This window comes from Lipotes vexillifer, unplaced genomic scaffold (genome assembly GCF_000442215.2).
Source record: "Lipotes vexillifer unplaced genomic scaffold, Lipotes_vexillifer_v1.1 scaffold861, whole genome shotgun sequence".
NCBI lineage: Eukaryota > Metazoa > Chordata > Mammalia > Artiodactyla > Lipotidae > Lipotes > Lipotes vexillifer.
In genome coordinates, this window is record NW_006784231.1 from 193,718 (window position 1) to 207,631 (window position 13,914).

A 13,914-nucleotide genomic window follows, 5' to 3' on the forward strand; every position below is an offset into this window, starting at 1 on the left:
CTTTCCCATGTATCATTTCTCTAACTTTTATTTTGCAAAAGCCTTTACTACTGAATTTTCCTTGTACTTGAAACCAGTCCAATGCTTTTCAAATTTTATTCTACAGAGAACTTGGATTAATGACAGTCCCATTCTTGTCATCTCCATAAATAGGCTCTATCTTCCTGGTCATAAAAGCCACTTTTTCTTCAAGTGCCTAGGATATGATCTGCACATGATGAATACTGGTAGCATGAACCAGTCAATCAATCTGCCACGTTCTTAACCACTAAAATCCAACTGTTTCAGAAAATGTGTAGAGGAGCCTTGGCTATAAGGGAGTTGAGTCCAACTACTCTAGAATCTATATCAGCACTGTCCAATGTAAGATAGATCACATATGTAATTTTAAATTTTCTAGTAGCCACTTTTTTAAAAAAAGTAAAAAGGAACAGGAAAATTAAATTTTAGATTTTGTTTAAACCAACATAGCCAAAATACTGTCATTTCAACATGTAATTAATATAAAAAATTATTACTGAGATATTTTATGCTTGTTTTCATACTAAGTATTCAAAATCCAGCATGTATTTTATATTTACAGAACATCTCAATTCAGGCTAGTCACATTGTAATTGCTCAGCAGCTCCTGGGGCTAGTGGCTACCATACTAAATAGCACAATTCCCAATCCAGATTCTTAAAGTGTAGTCTGTGGATCTGAGTGGGGCAAATGAATGAGACTCTGTGATAATACCTAAACCAATTACTGTCTAACAGAAACAATAAAATAGAGTACTCAGTAAAATGCACTGAGAGATCAGGGACTGTGTATGCCCTGTTCATCTTTGTATGCTAGAGTCAGTGGTTATTGGTAAAGGATACAACATCTTAGAGGACACACAGTATTTCTCAGGAACAACATAAACATCATGATACCAGCACAGAGGATCTTAGTAACTGAAGATCCACAGATGACTAAAATATGTACCTCACTTTCCATATCAAGCTGCATACCCACCAAATAAAAGTAGTTATAGGTAAAAATGGTCTGCAGCTGCTATCTTCAAGTAGTAACAAAAAAGAAAACAAAGGCCAAAGTGAAATAAAACTCAGTGGGGTACAGAAATGCTTTAGGATCTTCCAATAATGTCCCTGCCAAGAGTACCTTTAGGAATCAATTTAATAATCCTATGAAAATTAGCTATGTATGGTGTAGATGTTAACCAGACTTATTTTGGTGATCATTTCACAATATATACAAATATCAAATCATTGTGCTGTGCACCTGAAACTAATATATGTCAATTATAATCTCAATTTAAAAAATCCTATTAATCTCTTCAGAAATCCTTGAGTTTGAATCAGTGTTATTTCCTTACTAAATAAACCCAATAAAACCAACAGCTAATCAGAAATTAACTCCTCCTCTAATTACAAAACAGAAGGGAAAGACCTTATTTTTTAAAAAGAGAAAAAAAACAAACAAGCACACCAAGGGGCAGAATACTTCGGCAATTCCCAATTGGGACTCTGACTTTTCCACACAGTTCAGGAAGATAAACAAAGCTTTAGAGGGTGTCAAATGCTACTACAAAGGCCCATAACTTTCCAACTCTTCCTCTGAAGTCTTGTGACTAACTGGTGAAAAGGTGTTGAAAAGTATGCCCTGCCAATAATCCATTAGAGACCAATAAAGTTGGTAGAATGCTAAGTCTTAGAGACTTCTAGTTAACAAACTACATCACCTCCACACCCAAGACTAGAAATGGCTAAAGACTGCATAAGCAGGCATGGGGGAAGGAGAAAAGGCAGGGCCAAGGGCCTCGAACACACACAGAGACATAGTAGAATCTACAAGCTAGCTTAAGGAACTACGTTTTACTACATATGAGAATTTTTTTTAATTAAAGCCTCTGCTTACTTAAATAAGTAAACAAAACAGAGATAGGTAGGTAGGTAGATAAGAAACATTACTGCTTTTAGTTTCAGTAGCCTATAGCTTCATTTTTACCCAAGTCAAGCACTTAAAAGTTCTCTTAGAAAATTTGTAATTATCACCTTACATGCTGTACTTTTTAACTTTACAGAATCACTAAGTTTTATTAGGTATACAGAAAACAATACTTATATCCCTAAACCAAATTATCTAAACTTGTAAAGTGTGTTACGTGTTTTGTATATTTTAACTATGCCACACTCACCCCCCAAAAGTATTCTACATCTCTATTTTTTTCCCCAGATATTTGAATGTTTTTATATTTCTGTGTAGGCACTTCAAATAATATCAAATTTAGTAACTGTCATTTTTATAATGGATACATCAGCCAATTCTGAAAAGGATTTGGGATAGCTTATTAAAAAAACCCACAAATACAACACAGCCATTAAAATAAGGATAAAAGTATAAAAGCTAACTAATGAAAAGAAGAAATTTAATATTTAAACAACCAACTGATATTAAAGTTATGGTAATATCCCAAACCAGTGTCTCCTGAAAATTCCCGGTAGTCCTTGTGACTTACTGGTTTTATTCCACAGCTCTCGCTGGTATCTGACAGGTTCATTTCTACGTTTTTCAAATTCAAATGAATTATCCTGTAAGAAGAGGAGAAATACGGTTTTAAGAGAGGTGGAAAGGAAGCATTTCTTAAAACTTTTTCTCCTTCACAAAAGTGAATGTGAATTGGTTCAGCCACTATGGAGAACAGTATGGAGGTTCCTTAAAAAACTACAAATAGGGGCTTCCCTGGTGGCGCAGTGCTTGAGAGTCCGCCTGCCGATGCAGGAGACGCGGGTTCGTGCCCCGTTTCGGGAAGATCCCACATGCCGCGGAGCGGCTGGGCCCGTGAGCCATGGCCGCTGAGCCTGCGCGTCCGGAACCTGTGCTCGGCAATTGGGAGAGGCCACAACAGTGAGAGGCCCGCATAACGCAAGAAAAAAAAAAAAAAAAAAAAAAAAACAATGGAGAAGGGCTGCTAGCTGCCAAGTCAAGTATGGGAAGGCTGAAGAGTACCCATGGTGTTTTAATAAATCAGAGGTCATTGATGACCTCAGTGAAATCAGTTTCAGAGGAGGGATGTTGGCTGGAGGCACACTTATGTTGTATTTAGAAGGCAAAGTGGAGAAACTGTCAACTTAGTTCTTCAAGAAGTTTGGATGTGGGGAGAGAGTGAAGTAAGTCAGAAAGAGAAGGACAAATACCGTATGCTAACACATATATATGGAATTTAAGAAAAAAAAATGTTATGAAGAACCTAGGGGTAAAACAGGAATAAAGACAGAGACCTACTGGAGAACAGACTTGAGGATATGGGGAGGGGGAAGGGTGAGGTGTGTTAGGGCGAGAGAGAGACATGGACATATATATACTAACAAACGTAAGGTAGATAGCCAGTGGGAAGCAGCCGCATGGCACAGGGAAACCGGCTCGGTTCTTTGTGGCTGTCTGGAGGGGTGGGATAGGGAGGGTGGGAGGGAGGGAGACAAAGAGGGAAGAGATATGGGAACATATATATATGTATAACTGACTCACTCTGTTATAAAGCAGAAACTAACACACCATTGTAAAGCAATTATACCCCAATAAAGATGTTTAAAAAAAAAAAGAGAGGTGGAAAGGAAGCATTTCTTAAAACTTTTTCTCCTTCACAAAAGTTCTAAGTGTTTCAAGCTATGGGCACATATTAAGATTTCCCCGGGGGCGATCCCAGAGGATACAAGTTTTCAAACTTTTTCTCCTTTAAACACCACGATGTACAAGACAGCCCTATTGAAAATGTCTCTCTATGTATGAGTGATGCTCAAAGGGAGGGGTGGGGAGAGGATCACCACCATCCCTCAGAGGGGCCTATAATCATCATGGGGATTATAAACAAACTAAAAAAGCTTCCCTAATTTCCTATTCCTAGATGAGACTCACAGCCAGAAAACTTTATATTAGATTGAACCATATGAAATTGCCTTTTCCCATAGATCAAAAAGTCAAACAAAAATACCTAGCATGTTTATATATTTCAATACCTATAAACCTTTGTGTTACAGCACAGAGTTGAAACTACACATCTTCAAATAATGTGGTACTACTCTGTATGATGTAAGCTTCAGCCTGAAATTCTTTAGTCCCCTCCAAATGTAGTTGGTATTTTGACAATTAACAATTCTATTTATCTCAAAACATGCAAAATAATTTTGGAAAAACTACAGATATTTCTTAGTTTTCAAATCTATCAGACTCTGGCATATGGAACAGCATTAACTCTGCACTTGGCTATTTCATTTATATACACATGCTTCTGTTCAGATCACAGTAACCTCAGCCATGATAAGGTAAGTGGTCACCAGCAAATGACTATGACCTGGCATCCTTTCTTCACTCATACAGGTGCCACCTGTTTTTGAGACGCAACATATCTATTCGTCCACAGTGAAAATTACTTTTGTGACAATGATGATTGGCCTTATATGTTGTCAAAAACTATTCTTTATGTTCACTGAAGAACCTCAGGTGTCGAGAAAGACAGCAAAGGGCTTCATAGCAACTACTTAGATACTGTCTTTAAGGAGTGGCGAGGTGGGGAAGAGTTATGGGTTTGGGGGGAGAGGAAGTCTGGCGGAAGGGGACAGTTGAAAGCTCTTCCTCCCTCAAAGGTAGCCTGTGCAGCAGCCTCCCCTCCTCCCTTTTTAAGGATCGAGTGCAGATAAGCTTCACCAGGTCCTTACACCAACTCAATTAACAGCAATATGATGGTGGGGGCTTGCCCCATGGAACTCCCTCACCCCTGATTCCTCACTATTCCTCCTTACACTGCCATTATGAACTAAGCTCTCTGCTCTCAGACAGAGTCCTGCTAAAGAAATCAAGAAACTGATGAGTCTACTACAAACCTCATCTGAGCCCTCACTGCTAGTCAAAAACCCTTTAACCTCTTAACCTCCTTTCAAAATCCCTAAGTAGCAATTTCCAACTTCAATCCATTTAAATAATTCTCCCCTTGTTGCAAAAGCTAAAAATACTTTTTCGAGAATAAGAAAAATCACTTCTACGAACTAGATTAGGAATTTTTTTCCTTTTCAGAATTCTACAGATTTATGGTTTTGAGGATCATGTGAGAATGAGATTACCAAACCCAAATGCAAATAAGTCACTCATTAACCATTCTATAGGAAGCCTTGTTAGAGTTAATGAAATCACATCTCCCACCCAGAAGTTAAAATTTTGAAAACTGTAAAAACTATACTGATAGCTAACCGTACTCACCACTGTGAGCTCTTTACCAGCTGCTTTCCGGAATGCTTTAGTCCACCTGACCTTGCGAGGATTGCGCTTCTTTTTAAAGTTTTTATGACACTTGGATTTACAGAATCTGAACACCTACAAGAAAAGTGTTAAAATAGTGAAAAGTCAATATTAAAAAATTTTATACCATAGCCTGTTATCCTACCAGACAAAATATACTATAAAGTCTGAGAAATAACAATGGTTCTCACTCACAACTGCTTCTACTTACTCAAAACACCATTTAGAAATGTGTGAGACATATCACATAAAATGGAAATTGAACTATTTTTTGACTAATAAACAGCATCACAACTAAAGATTGAGGGCCCCAAAAATATGGTTAAAAACGACCACTTGGGGCTTCCCTGGTGGCACAGTGGTTGAGTGTCCGCCTGCCGATGCAGGCGACACGGGTTCGTGCCCCGGTCCGGGAGGATCCCACATGCCGCAGAGCGGCTGGACCCGTGAGCCATGGCGGCTGAGCCTGCGCTCCACAACGGGACAGGCCACAACAGTGAGAGGCCCGTGTACCGCAAAACAAAACAAAACTAAAATGAAAAGGCAACCTACTGAATGGGATAAAATATTTGCAAATCATATATCTGATAAAGGGTTAATATCCAAAATATGTAAAGAACTCATACTATTCAATAGCAAACAAACAATGCAATTAAAAAATGGGCAGAAGACCTGAATAGACACTTTCCTAAAAAAGACAGGTGGCCAACAGGTACATAAAAAGATGCTCAACATCACTAATCAGAGAAATGAAAATCAAAACCACAGTTAGAATGGCTATTTTCAAAAAGACAAGAAGTAACAAGTATTGGAGAGGATGTAGAGAAAAGGGAACACTTGTAATTGTTGGTGGGATTGTAAAGTGCTGCAGTCACTATGGAAAACATTACGGAAATGCTTCAGAAAAAGAACAGAACTACTATATGATCCAGCTATTCCACTTCTGGGTATTTACCCAAAGAACACAGAAATACTAATTTGAAAAGATATATGCATGTCTATGTTCATTGCAGCATTACTTACAATAGCCAAGATATGGAAACAACCTAAGTGTGCATCTAGAGACAAATGGACACAGAAAATGTGGTGTATATATACAATAAAATAATATTCATGCCACTGTAAATATGACACATATATATAATGGAACATTATTCAACCATAAAAAAGAAGGAAATCTTGGGAATTCCCTGGTGGTCCAGTGGTTAGGACTGCGTGCTTCCATGGCAGGGGGCCCGGGTTTGATCTCGGGTTGGGGAACTAAGATCCCACAAGCCACGTGGCACAGCCAAAGAAAAAAGGAAGGAAATCTTGCTGTTTACAACAACATGGATGGATCTTGAGGGCATTATGCTAGGTAAAATAAGCAGACAGAGGAAGACAAATACCGTAAGTATGATATCACTTATATGTGGGATCTAAAAAAACAAAAACACAAAGCACATAGATACAGAGAAAAATTGGTGGTTGTTTGTTAGAGACTGAGGGAAGGGGGAGAGGTGGGCAAAATGGGTGAAGGGAGTCAGAAGATACAAACTTCCAGTTATAAAAAAAATAAGTCATGGGGATGTAATATACAGCATGATGACTACAGTTAATAGACTGTATTGCATATTTGAAAGTTGCTAAGAGAGTAGATTTTAACAGTTCTCATCACAGTAAACTAAATTCTGTAACAAGGTATGGTGACAAATGTTAACTAGACTTACTGTGGTGATCATTTCACAATATATATAAATATCAAATCATTATGTTGTACACATGGAACTAATGTTGTATGTTAATTATACCTTAATAAAAATAAATTAAGACGGTAAATTTTATGTTATGTAAATCTCACCTCAATAAAAACAAATTTAGAGTTTGTTGCCAGTGCCCTACAAGAAATGCTAAAGGGAGTCCTTCAGGCCGAAATGAAAGGACAATGGACAGTAACTTGAATCCACAAGAAGAAATAAAGAACACCAGGTAAAGGTAACTAAATAGGTGAGTATAAAGGTCAGTATTAATGAATTTCTAGTTAGTGACTCCTCCTTTTTCATAAGATTTAATTTAAAAGACAACTGTATAAAACAATAATTATAAATCTACATAAAGTGCATAAAGATGTAACTTGTGACGACAATAAAAAGGTGAGAGGATGAAGCTATATAGAAAAAAAGTTTTTGTATACTATCAAATTAAGTTGGTATTAATACAAACTAGATTGTTAGAAATTAAGATTAACTGTAGTCACCAGAGTAACCATTAAGAAAGTTACTAAAACTAAAAATATACAAAGAAACAAGAAGGGAATCACAGCAGTACACTACAGAAAAAGCGGCCATAAAGGAAGACAGTAATAAGAAGAATTGAGGAACAAAAAAGACACGACGTAGAAAACAAATATCAAAATGGCAGAAGTCCTTCCTTACCGGTAATTACTTTAAACATAAATAAATCAACTTCTCCAATGAAAAGGCAGAAACTGGCAGGATGAATTTTAAAAATGATCCATCCTGGGACTTCCCTGGTGGCACAGTGGTTAAGAATCCGCCTGCCAATGCAGGGGACACAGGTTCGAGCCCTGGTCCGGGAAGATCCCACATGCCACGGAGCAACTAAGCCTGTGCACCACAATTACGGAGCCTGCGCTCTAGAGCCCACAAGCCACAGCTACTGAAGCCCATGCGCCTAGAGTCCGTGCTCTGCAACAAGAGAAGCCACCGCAATGAGAAGCCCATGCACTGCAACAAAGAATAGCCCCTGCTCCCTGCAACTAGAGAAAGCCCACATGCACCAACAAAGACCCAACGCAGCCAAAAATAAATATTTTTTTTAAAAAAAGATCCATCTGTATGCTGTCTACAGGACAGTATAACAGTAGTTATACTGTTTATATAGTATAACTATATTAGTAGTTATATCAGGCAAAATAAGTCAAGAAAAATTGTTACAAAAGTCAAAAAAGGACATCATAAAATGATAAAAGGGTCAATCCAACATGAAGATTTAATTTAAAACATATATGCACCTGCATGTAAATCAATGAAGTTACAACACACCCTCACACCGTACACAAAAATAAACTCAAAATGGCTTAAAGACTTAAACATAAGACATGACACCATAAAACTCCTAGAAGAGAACATAGGCAAAAAAGTCTGACATAAATCGTACCAATGTTTTCTTAGGTCAGTCTACCAAGGCAATAGAAATAAAAGCAAAAATAAACAAATGGGACCTAATCAAACTTACAAGTTTTTGCACAGCAAAGGAAACCATAAGCAAAATGAAAAGACAACATACAGACTGGGAGAAAATATTTGCAATTGATGTGACCAACAAGGGCTTAATTTCCAAAATATACCAATAGCTCACACAACTCAATAACAAAAAAACAAACAACCCAATCAAAAACTGGGCAGAAGATCTAAACAGACATTTCTCCAAAGATGACATACAGATGGCCAACAGGAACATGAAAAGATGCTCAACGTGGCTAATTATTAGAGAAATGCAAATCAAAACTACAATGAGGTACCACGTCACACCAGTCAGAATGGCCATCATTAAAAAAGGCTACAGATGGGCTTCCCTGGTGGCGCAGTGGTTGAGAGTCCACCTGCCGATGAAGGGGACACGGGTACGTGCCCCGGTCCGGGAAGATCCCACATGCCGCGGAGCGGCTAGGCCCGTGAGCCATGGCCGCTGAGCCTGCGCGCCCGGAGCCTGTGCTCCGCAGCGGGAGAGGCCACAACAGTGAGAGGCCCGCGTACCACACACAAAAAAAACAAGTCTACAGATAACAAATGCTGGAGAGGGTGTGGAAAAGGAAACCTTCCTACACTGTTGGTGTGACAGTAAATTGGTGCAGCCACTATGGAGAACAGTATGGAGGTTCCTCAAAAAACTAAAAGCAGAGTTGCCATATGATCCAGGAATGCTACTCCTGGGCAAATATCCGGACAAAACCATAATTCAAAAAGATAGGTGCACTCCTATGTTCACAGCAGCACTGTTCACAATAGCCAAGACATGGAAACAACCTAAATGTCCATAGATAGATGAATGGATAAAGAAGATGTGAGACATATATATATATGATATATATATATATATCTCACATATATGTATACACACACACATATATACACAACAGAATATAAAAAAAGAATGAAATAATGTCATTTGCAGCTACATGGATGCACCTAGAGATAATCCTACTAAGTGAAGTAAGTCAGAAAGAAAAGGACAAATACCATAGGATATCACTTATGTGTGGAATCTAAAATATGACACAAATGAACTTATCTATGAAACAGAAAGACTCACAGGCATAGAGAACAGACCTGTGGTTGCGAAGAGGGAGTGGAGGTGGGAGAGGGTTGGATTGAGAGTTTGGGACTAGCAGATGCAAACTATTATATACACTGAGTTGGCCACAAAGTTCATTCGGTTTTAAGTAAAAATAAAAATTTTTCATTTTCACCAAGAACTTTATTAAATGTATTCATTAACCAAACGAACTTTTTGGCCAACCCAACAGAATGAATAAACAACAAGGTCCTATTGCATAGCACAGGGAACTATATTCAATATCCTGTAATAAATCATAATAGAAAAGAATATGAAAAAATATGTAATATTTACGTATATGTATATATGTATAATATATAACTGAATCACTGTGCTGTACACCAGAAACTAACACAACATTGTAAATCAACTACACTTCAATAAAATATATACATGCACCAAAAGAAAAAAAAAAACACCAACAGAATCGAAGGAAGAAATAGACAGTTCAACAGTAACAATTGGAAACCTCAAATACCCCACTTTCAATAATGGTCAGAACAAAAAGATCAGTAAGGAAACAGAGGACTTGAACAATGCTATAAAACAACCAGACATAATAGACATCAGTAGAACTCTCCACTCAACAGTAGAATATACATTCTTCCCAACTGCACATGCAACATTCTCCAAGACAGACCATAATTTTAGGACACAAAACAAGTCTCAATAAATTTGAAAAGACTAAAATAATACAAAGTATGTTCTCTGACCACAACAGAATGAAACTGAAATCAATCACAGAAAAAAATCTGGAAAATTCACAAATACGTGGAAATTAATGCACTCAAACAATCAAGGGTGCAAAGAAGAAATCACAAGGGAAATTAGAAAATATTTTGACATGAATGAAAATGATAACAAAGCCTACCAATACTTAAGGGATACAGGGAAAGCAGTGCTAAAAAGGAAATTTGTAGGGCTTCCCTGGTGGCACAGTGGTTGAGAGTCCACCTGCCGATGCAGGGGACACGGGTTCGTGCCCCGGTCCGGGAAGATCCCACATGCCGCGGAGCGGCTAGGCCTGTGAGCCATGGCCGCTGAGCCTGCGCGTCCGGAGCCTGTGCTCCGCAGTGGGAGAGGCCACAACAGTGAGAGGCCCGCGTACTGCAAAAACAAACAAACAAAAAACTACCATTTTTATAGAATAATAGTAAAACCTTACAAATGATCTTGAATGAAAGGAACAGTTTTAAGGAATTAAATCCCTTTGCAATTCAGAATAATTCTCAAAATTCACTTTCTAAATACCTCAATGGGGGGGAAGGGGTTAAAAGTTTCAAACAACCACTCTGAAACTTCCTTTGCTTCTTTCCACCGTTGCACAAAATAATTTCAAAAAAGCAACTAAAACTGACTATAGATTTGTTTTCTAAAGTATTTATTCAGAGATCTACTAGGAAGATTCTTCACTACTTTAATTCTTCACTTTCATCCCAAAAGATGTGATCCTTTAATAGTGTTTACAATTTAATGATCATTCAACATGCTCCTGAAATGGCTTATTGGGACTCATTTTATAAGTCTAAAATGCATCATTTTGTTACTTTGTCTTAGGACACATTGAAGTTTGTCTGTATTACTAGAGGAAATCTGAAGAGAAAAAGTAATTGAGTTTGTAGATCTTGGCAAAGAAAATTAAGTTGAATTATCATACCCAGAAAATGTGACCCATTAAAAAAAAAAGGTCAAAATAAGATATCACCATTTCAAGCTAACATAGACACACTCACACACACACACACACACACATACACGCACGCATATATCACAAACCAAAATACTTTTCATTTTATATACACTTTGTTCTATGGAGACCTTCAAATAGGTCACTAAACACACTAGGACACAGTTTTCTTAGAAATGGTCAATACCAGATCAATCTGATCTAAGCCCTGACCTCATGGAGAGCCCTCTCCTGGGAGACTTGAGTAAAAGCATGTCTACATTCTTGAATTAATTTCAAACCAACTAGAAAATAGGAGAATATTGTAGTCTTCTGGAATAACTCACTATAAAATCATTATTGGTAAAATTTCTTTGAGTATTCTCAGCCAAAGTACTATTACCTTTTTTAAGTAAAAGTCTTCAATGTTTAATACCTACTAGATAACTCCTAAACAAATCCCCATTTCTGAGATATACCTAATGAGAGGCCTGAACTTGTCCCAGGTCTCCTCGGTTTCAAAGAGAGCCAATGGGAAGTTACAGACAAGTCTACTTGAACTCCATATCTAACAGATGTCACCTGAAAAGCACGATGAATTATCTGAAGAGACTGGAGTCACTGAGATGGGATGGGGATTCAATCCCCAAATAAGGAGCAGCTACTATGTGCTGGATGTTGTACTAGATACAAGAATAATTAAAACATGACGCCCTACGTTGAGAAGCTTAGTCTAGCAATGTGGTAAAATCTCATTTTGCAAACAAGAGAGATAAAGAACGGACTAGGATATAAACAATGGGATATAACTATACACAATAATCAAGTATAAAGTAATATGCAAGTACACATTAAGGAAGTGGTTAAATCTATGGTGGGGTAGGTGGTAAACGATTATGTGTGAGACAAAGCTTCATAGACTCAAATTTCCCTTTTTAACCTAGTCCTCTGGCATCATCCTCAGTCTTCAACATGCACACAAATGATCCATCTGAGCCTCAAAGTTCTTCAACACCTTCTTATGCCACTAATTCAACAAACATTTATTAAGCACACCTTAAGAGTATGTATATTTTCCCTGTGTGCAAACTATAAAAATATGGAGCAGTAATACACTAATTCTACTCTTAAGAAACTACCTGAGAAGCATAAGAGGGGAGGTTTCTCTGAAAGATGGTCCCAAAAGCTAAGAGCATAAATTCAGAAAGACTAGTTAGGAGGCTACAAAAGCGACAAGTGCCTAATCTGGAACCAGGGCAGGTGGGCAGAAAGAAAGCTAAGACACCACTCTCCTTTGCAAAGGCAGAATGGATAGAACCTATAGCTAGATATAAACGGTGAAAGATTCAAAGATGACTTTCACTTTCTAGCAGAACTGTCTAGGTGGATGACAGTATTAATTCAGAGAGCAAAAAGATTTGAGGTAATAAGGAACACTCTCAGCAGGCTCACTGTAAGGTACAAACAGGATTTCCCTGTCAAGTGGAAAATTCAGACCTGGAACTAAAGAGATAAAGATTTCGGAATCATCAACAAAGAAAAAAATGAGGTACCTGTTCTTCATTAGTGCTTCAGGGCCTCTACTTCTTATTTCCCCAATCAACTCTGTTCTGGATACACTGGTCTTTCCTACAGCAAGCTAGCTCCCAGCTAATTCAACACTATCCTTGCTAGCAATATAGACTTCCTCATCAACTTGAAATTCCACTGTGTCTGCCAGATCAACATCCAACTCTAGATAGCTCCCACCATCCTTTCTAATTCCCATACCCAGCTGACAAACACTGATGGACAAAAATCATAGTCATGATGACCAAATCATCCACAAAGCCATAATGCCCGCTGTGAATTACACCCCAACCTGACAATCATTTCATTCATTGCTATAAATTCTTTGTCATGTTCCTGAGAGCAGAAACTAAAAATCTTTTGGGCTTCCCTGGTGGCGCAGTGGTTGAGAGTCCGCCTGCCGATGCAGGGGACACAGGTTCGTGCCCCGGTCCAGGAAGATCCCACATGCCACGGAGCGGCTAGGCCCGTGAGCCATGGCCGCTAAGCCTGCGCGTCCGGAGCCTGTTCTCCACAACGGGAGAGGCCACAACAGTGAGAGGCCCGCGTACCGCAAAAAAAAAAAAAATGCGTGTAAGACCTAAATAGACATTTCACCAAGGAAGACATACAGATGGCCAAGATGCACATGAAAAGATAATCAACATCACTAATTACTAGAGAAATGCAAATCAAATCTACAATGAGGTATTATCTCACACTGGTCAGCATGGCCATTAGCAAAATATCTAGAAACAATAAATGCTGGAAAGGGTGTGGTGAAAAGGGAACCCTCCTGCACTGTTGGTGGGAATGTAAATTGATACAACCACTAGGGAGAACATTATTGAGGTTCCTTAAAAAACTAAAATTTAAACTACCATATGACCCAGCAATCCCACTACTGGGCATATACCCTGAGAAAACCATAATTCAAAAAGAGACACGGGGGCTTCCCTGGTGGCGCAGTGGTTGAGAGTCTGCCTGCTGATGCAGGGGACGCGGGTTTCTGCCCCGGTCCGGGAAGATCCCACCTGCCACGGAGTGGCTGGGCCCGTGAGCCATGGCCGCTGAGCCTGCAGGTC

At 38.6% G+C, this 13,914-nt stretch overlaps 1 protein-coding gene across 1 annotated transcript in view; it reads right to left on the minus strand.

Moving 5' to 3' along the window:
* RSL24D1 (ribosomal L24 domain containing 1) overlaps positions 1-13,914 on the minus strand; it is an 18,962-nt gene that overhangs the window by 3,500 nt on the left and 1,548 nt on the right. The window contains exons 2-3 of the mRNA XM_007456610.1: positions 5,239-5,352; positions 2,504-2,576 (exon numbers count right to left, since the gene is read on the minus strand). Of these exons, the coding sequence (XP_007456672.1) occupies positions 2,504-2,576; positions 5,239-5,352 (187 nt within the window). The remainder of the gene's footprint in view (positions 1-2,503; positions 2,577-5,238; positions 5,353-13,914) is intronic.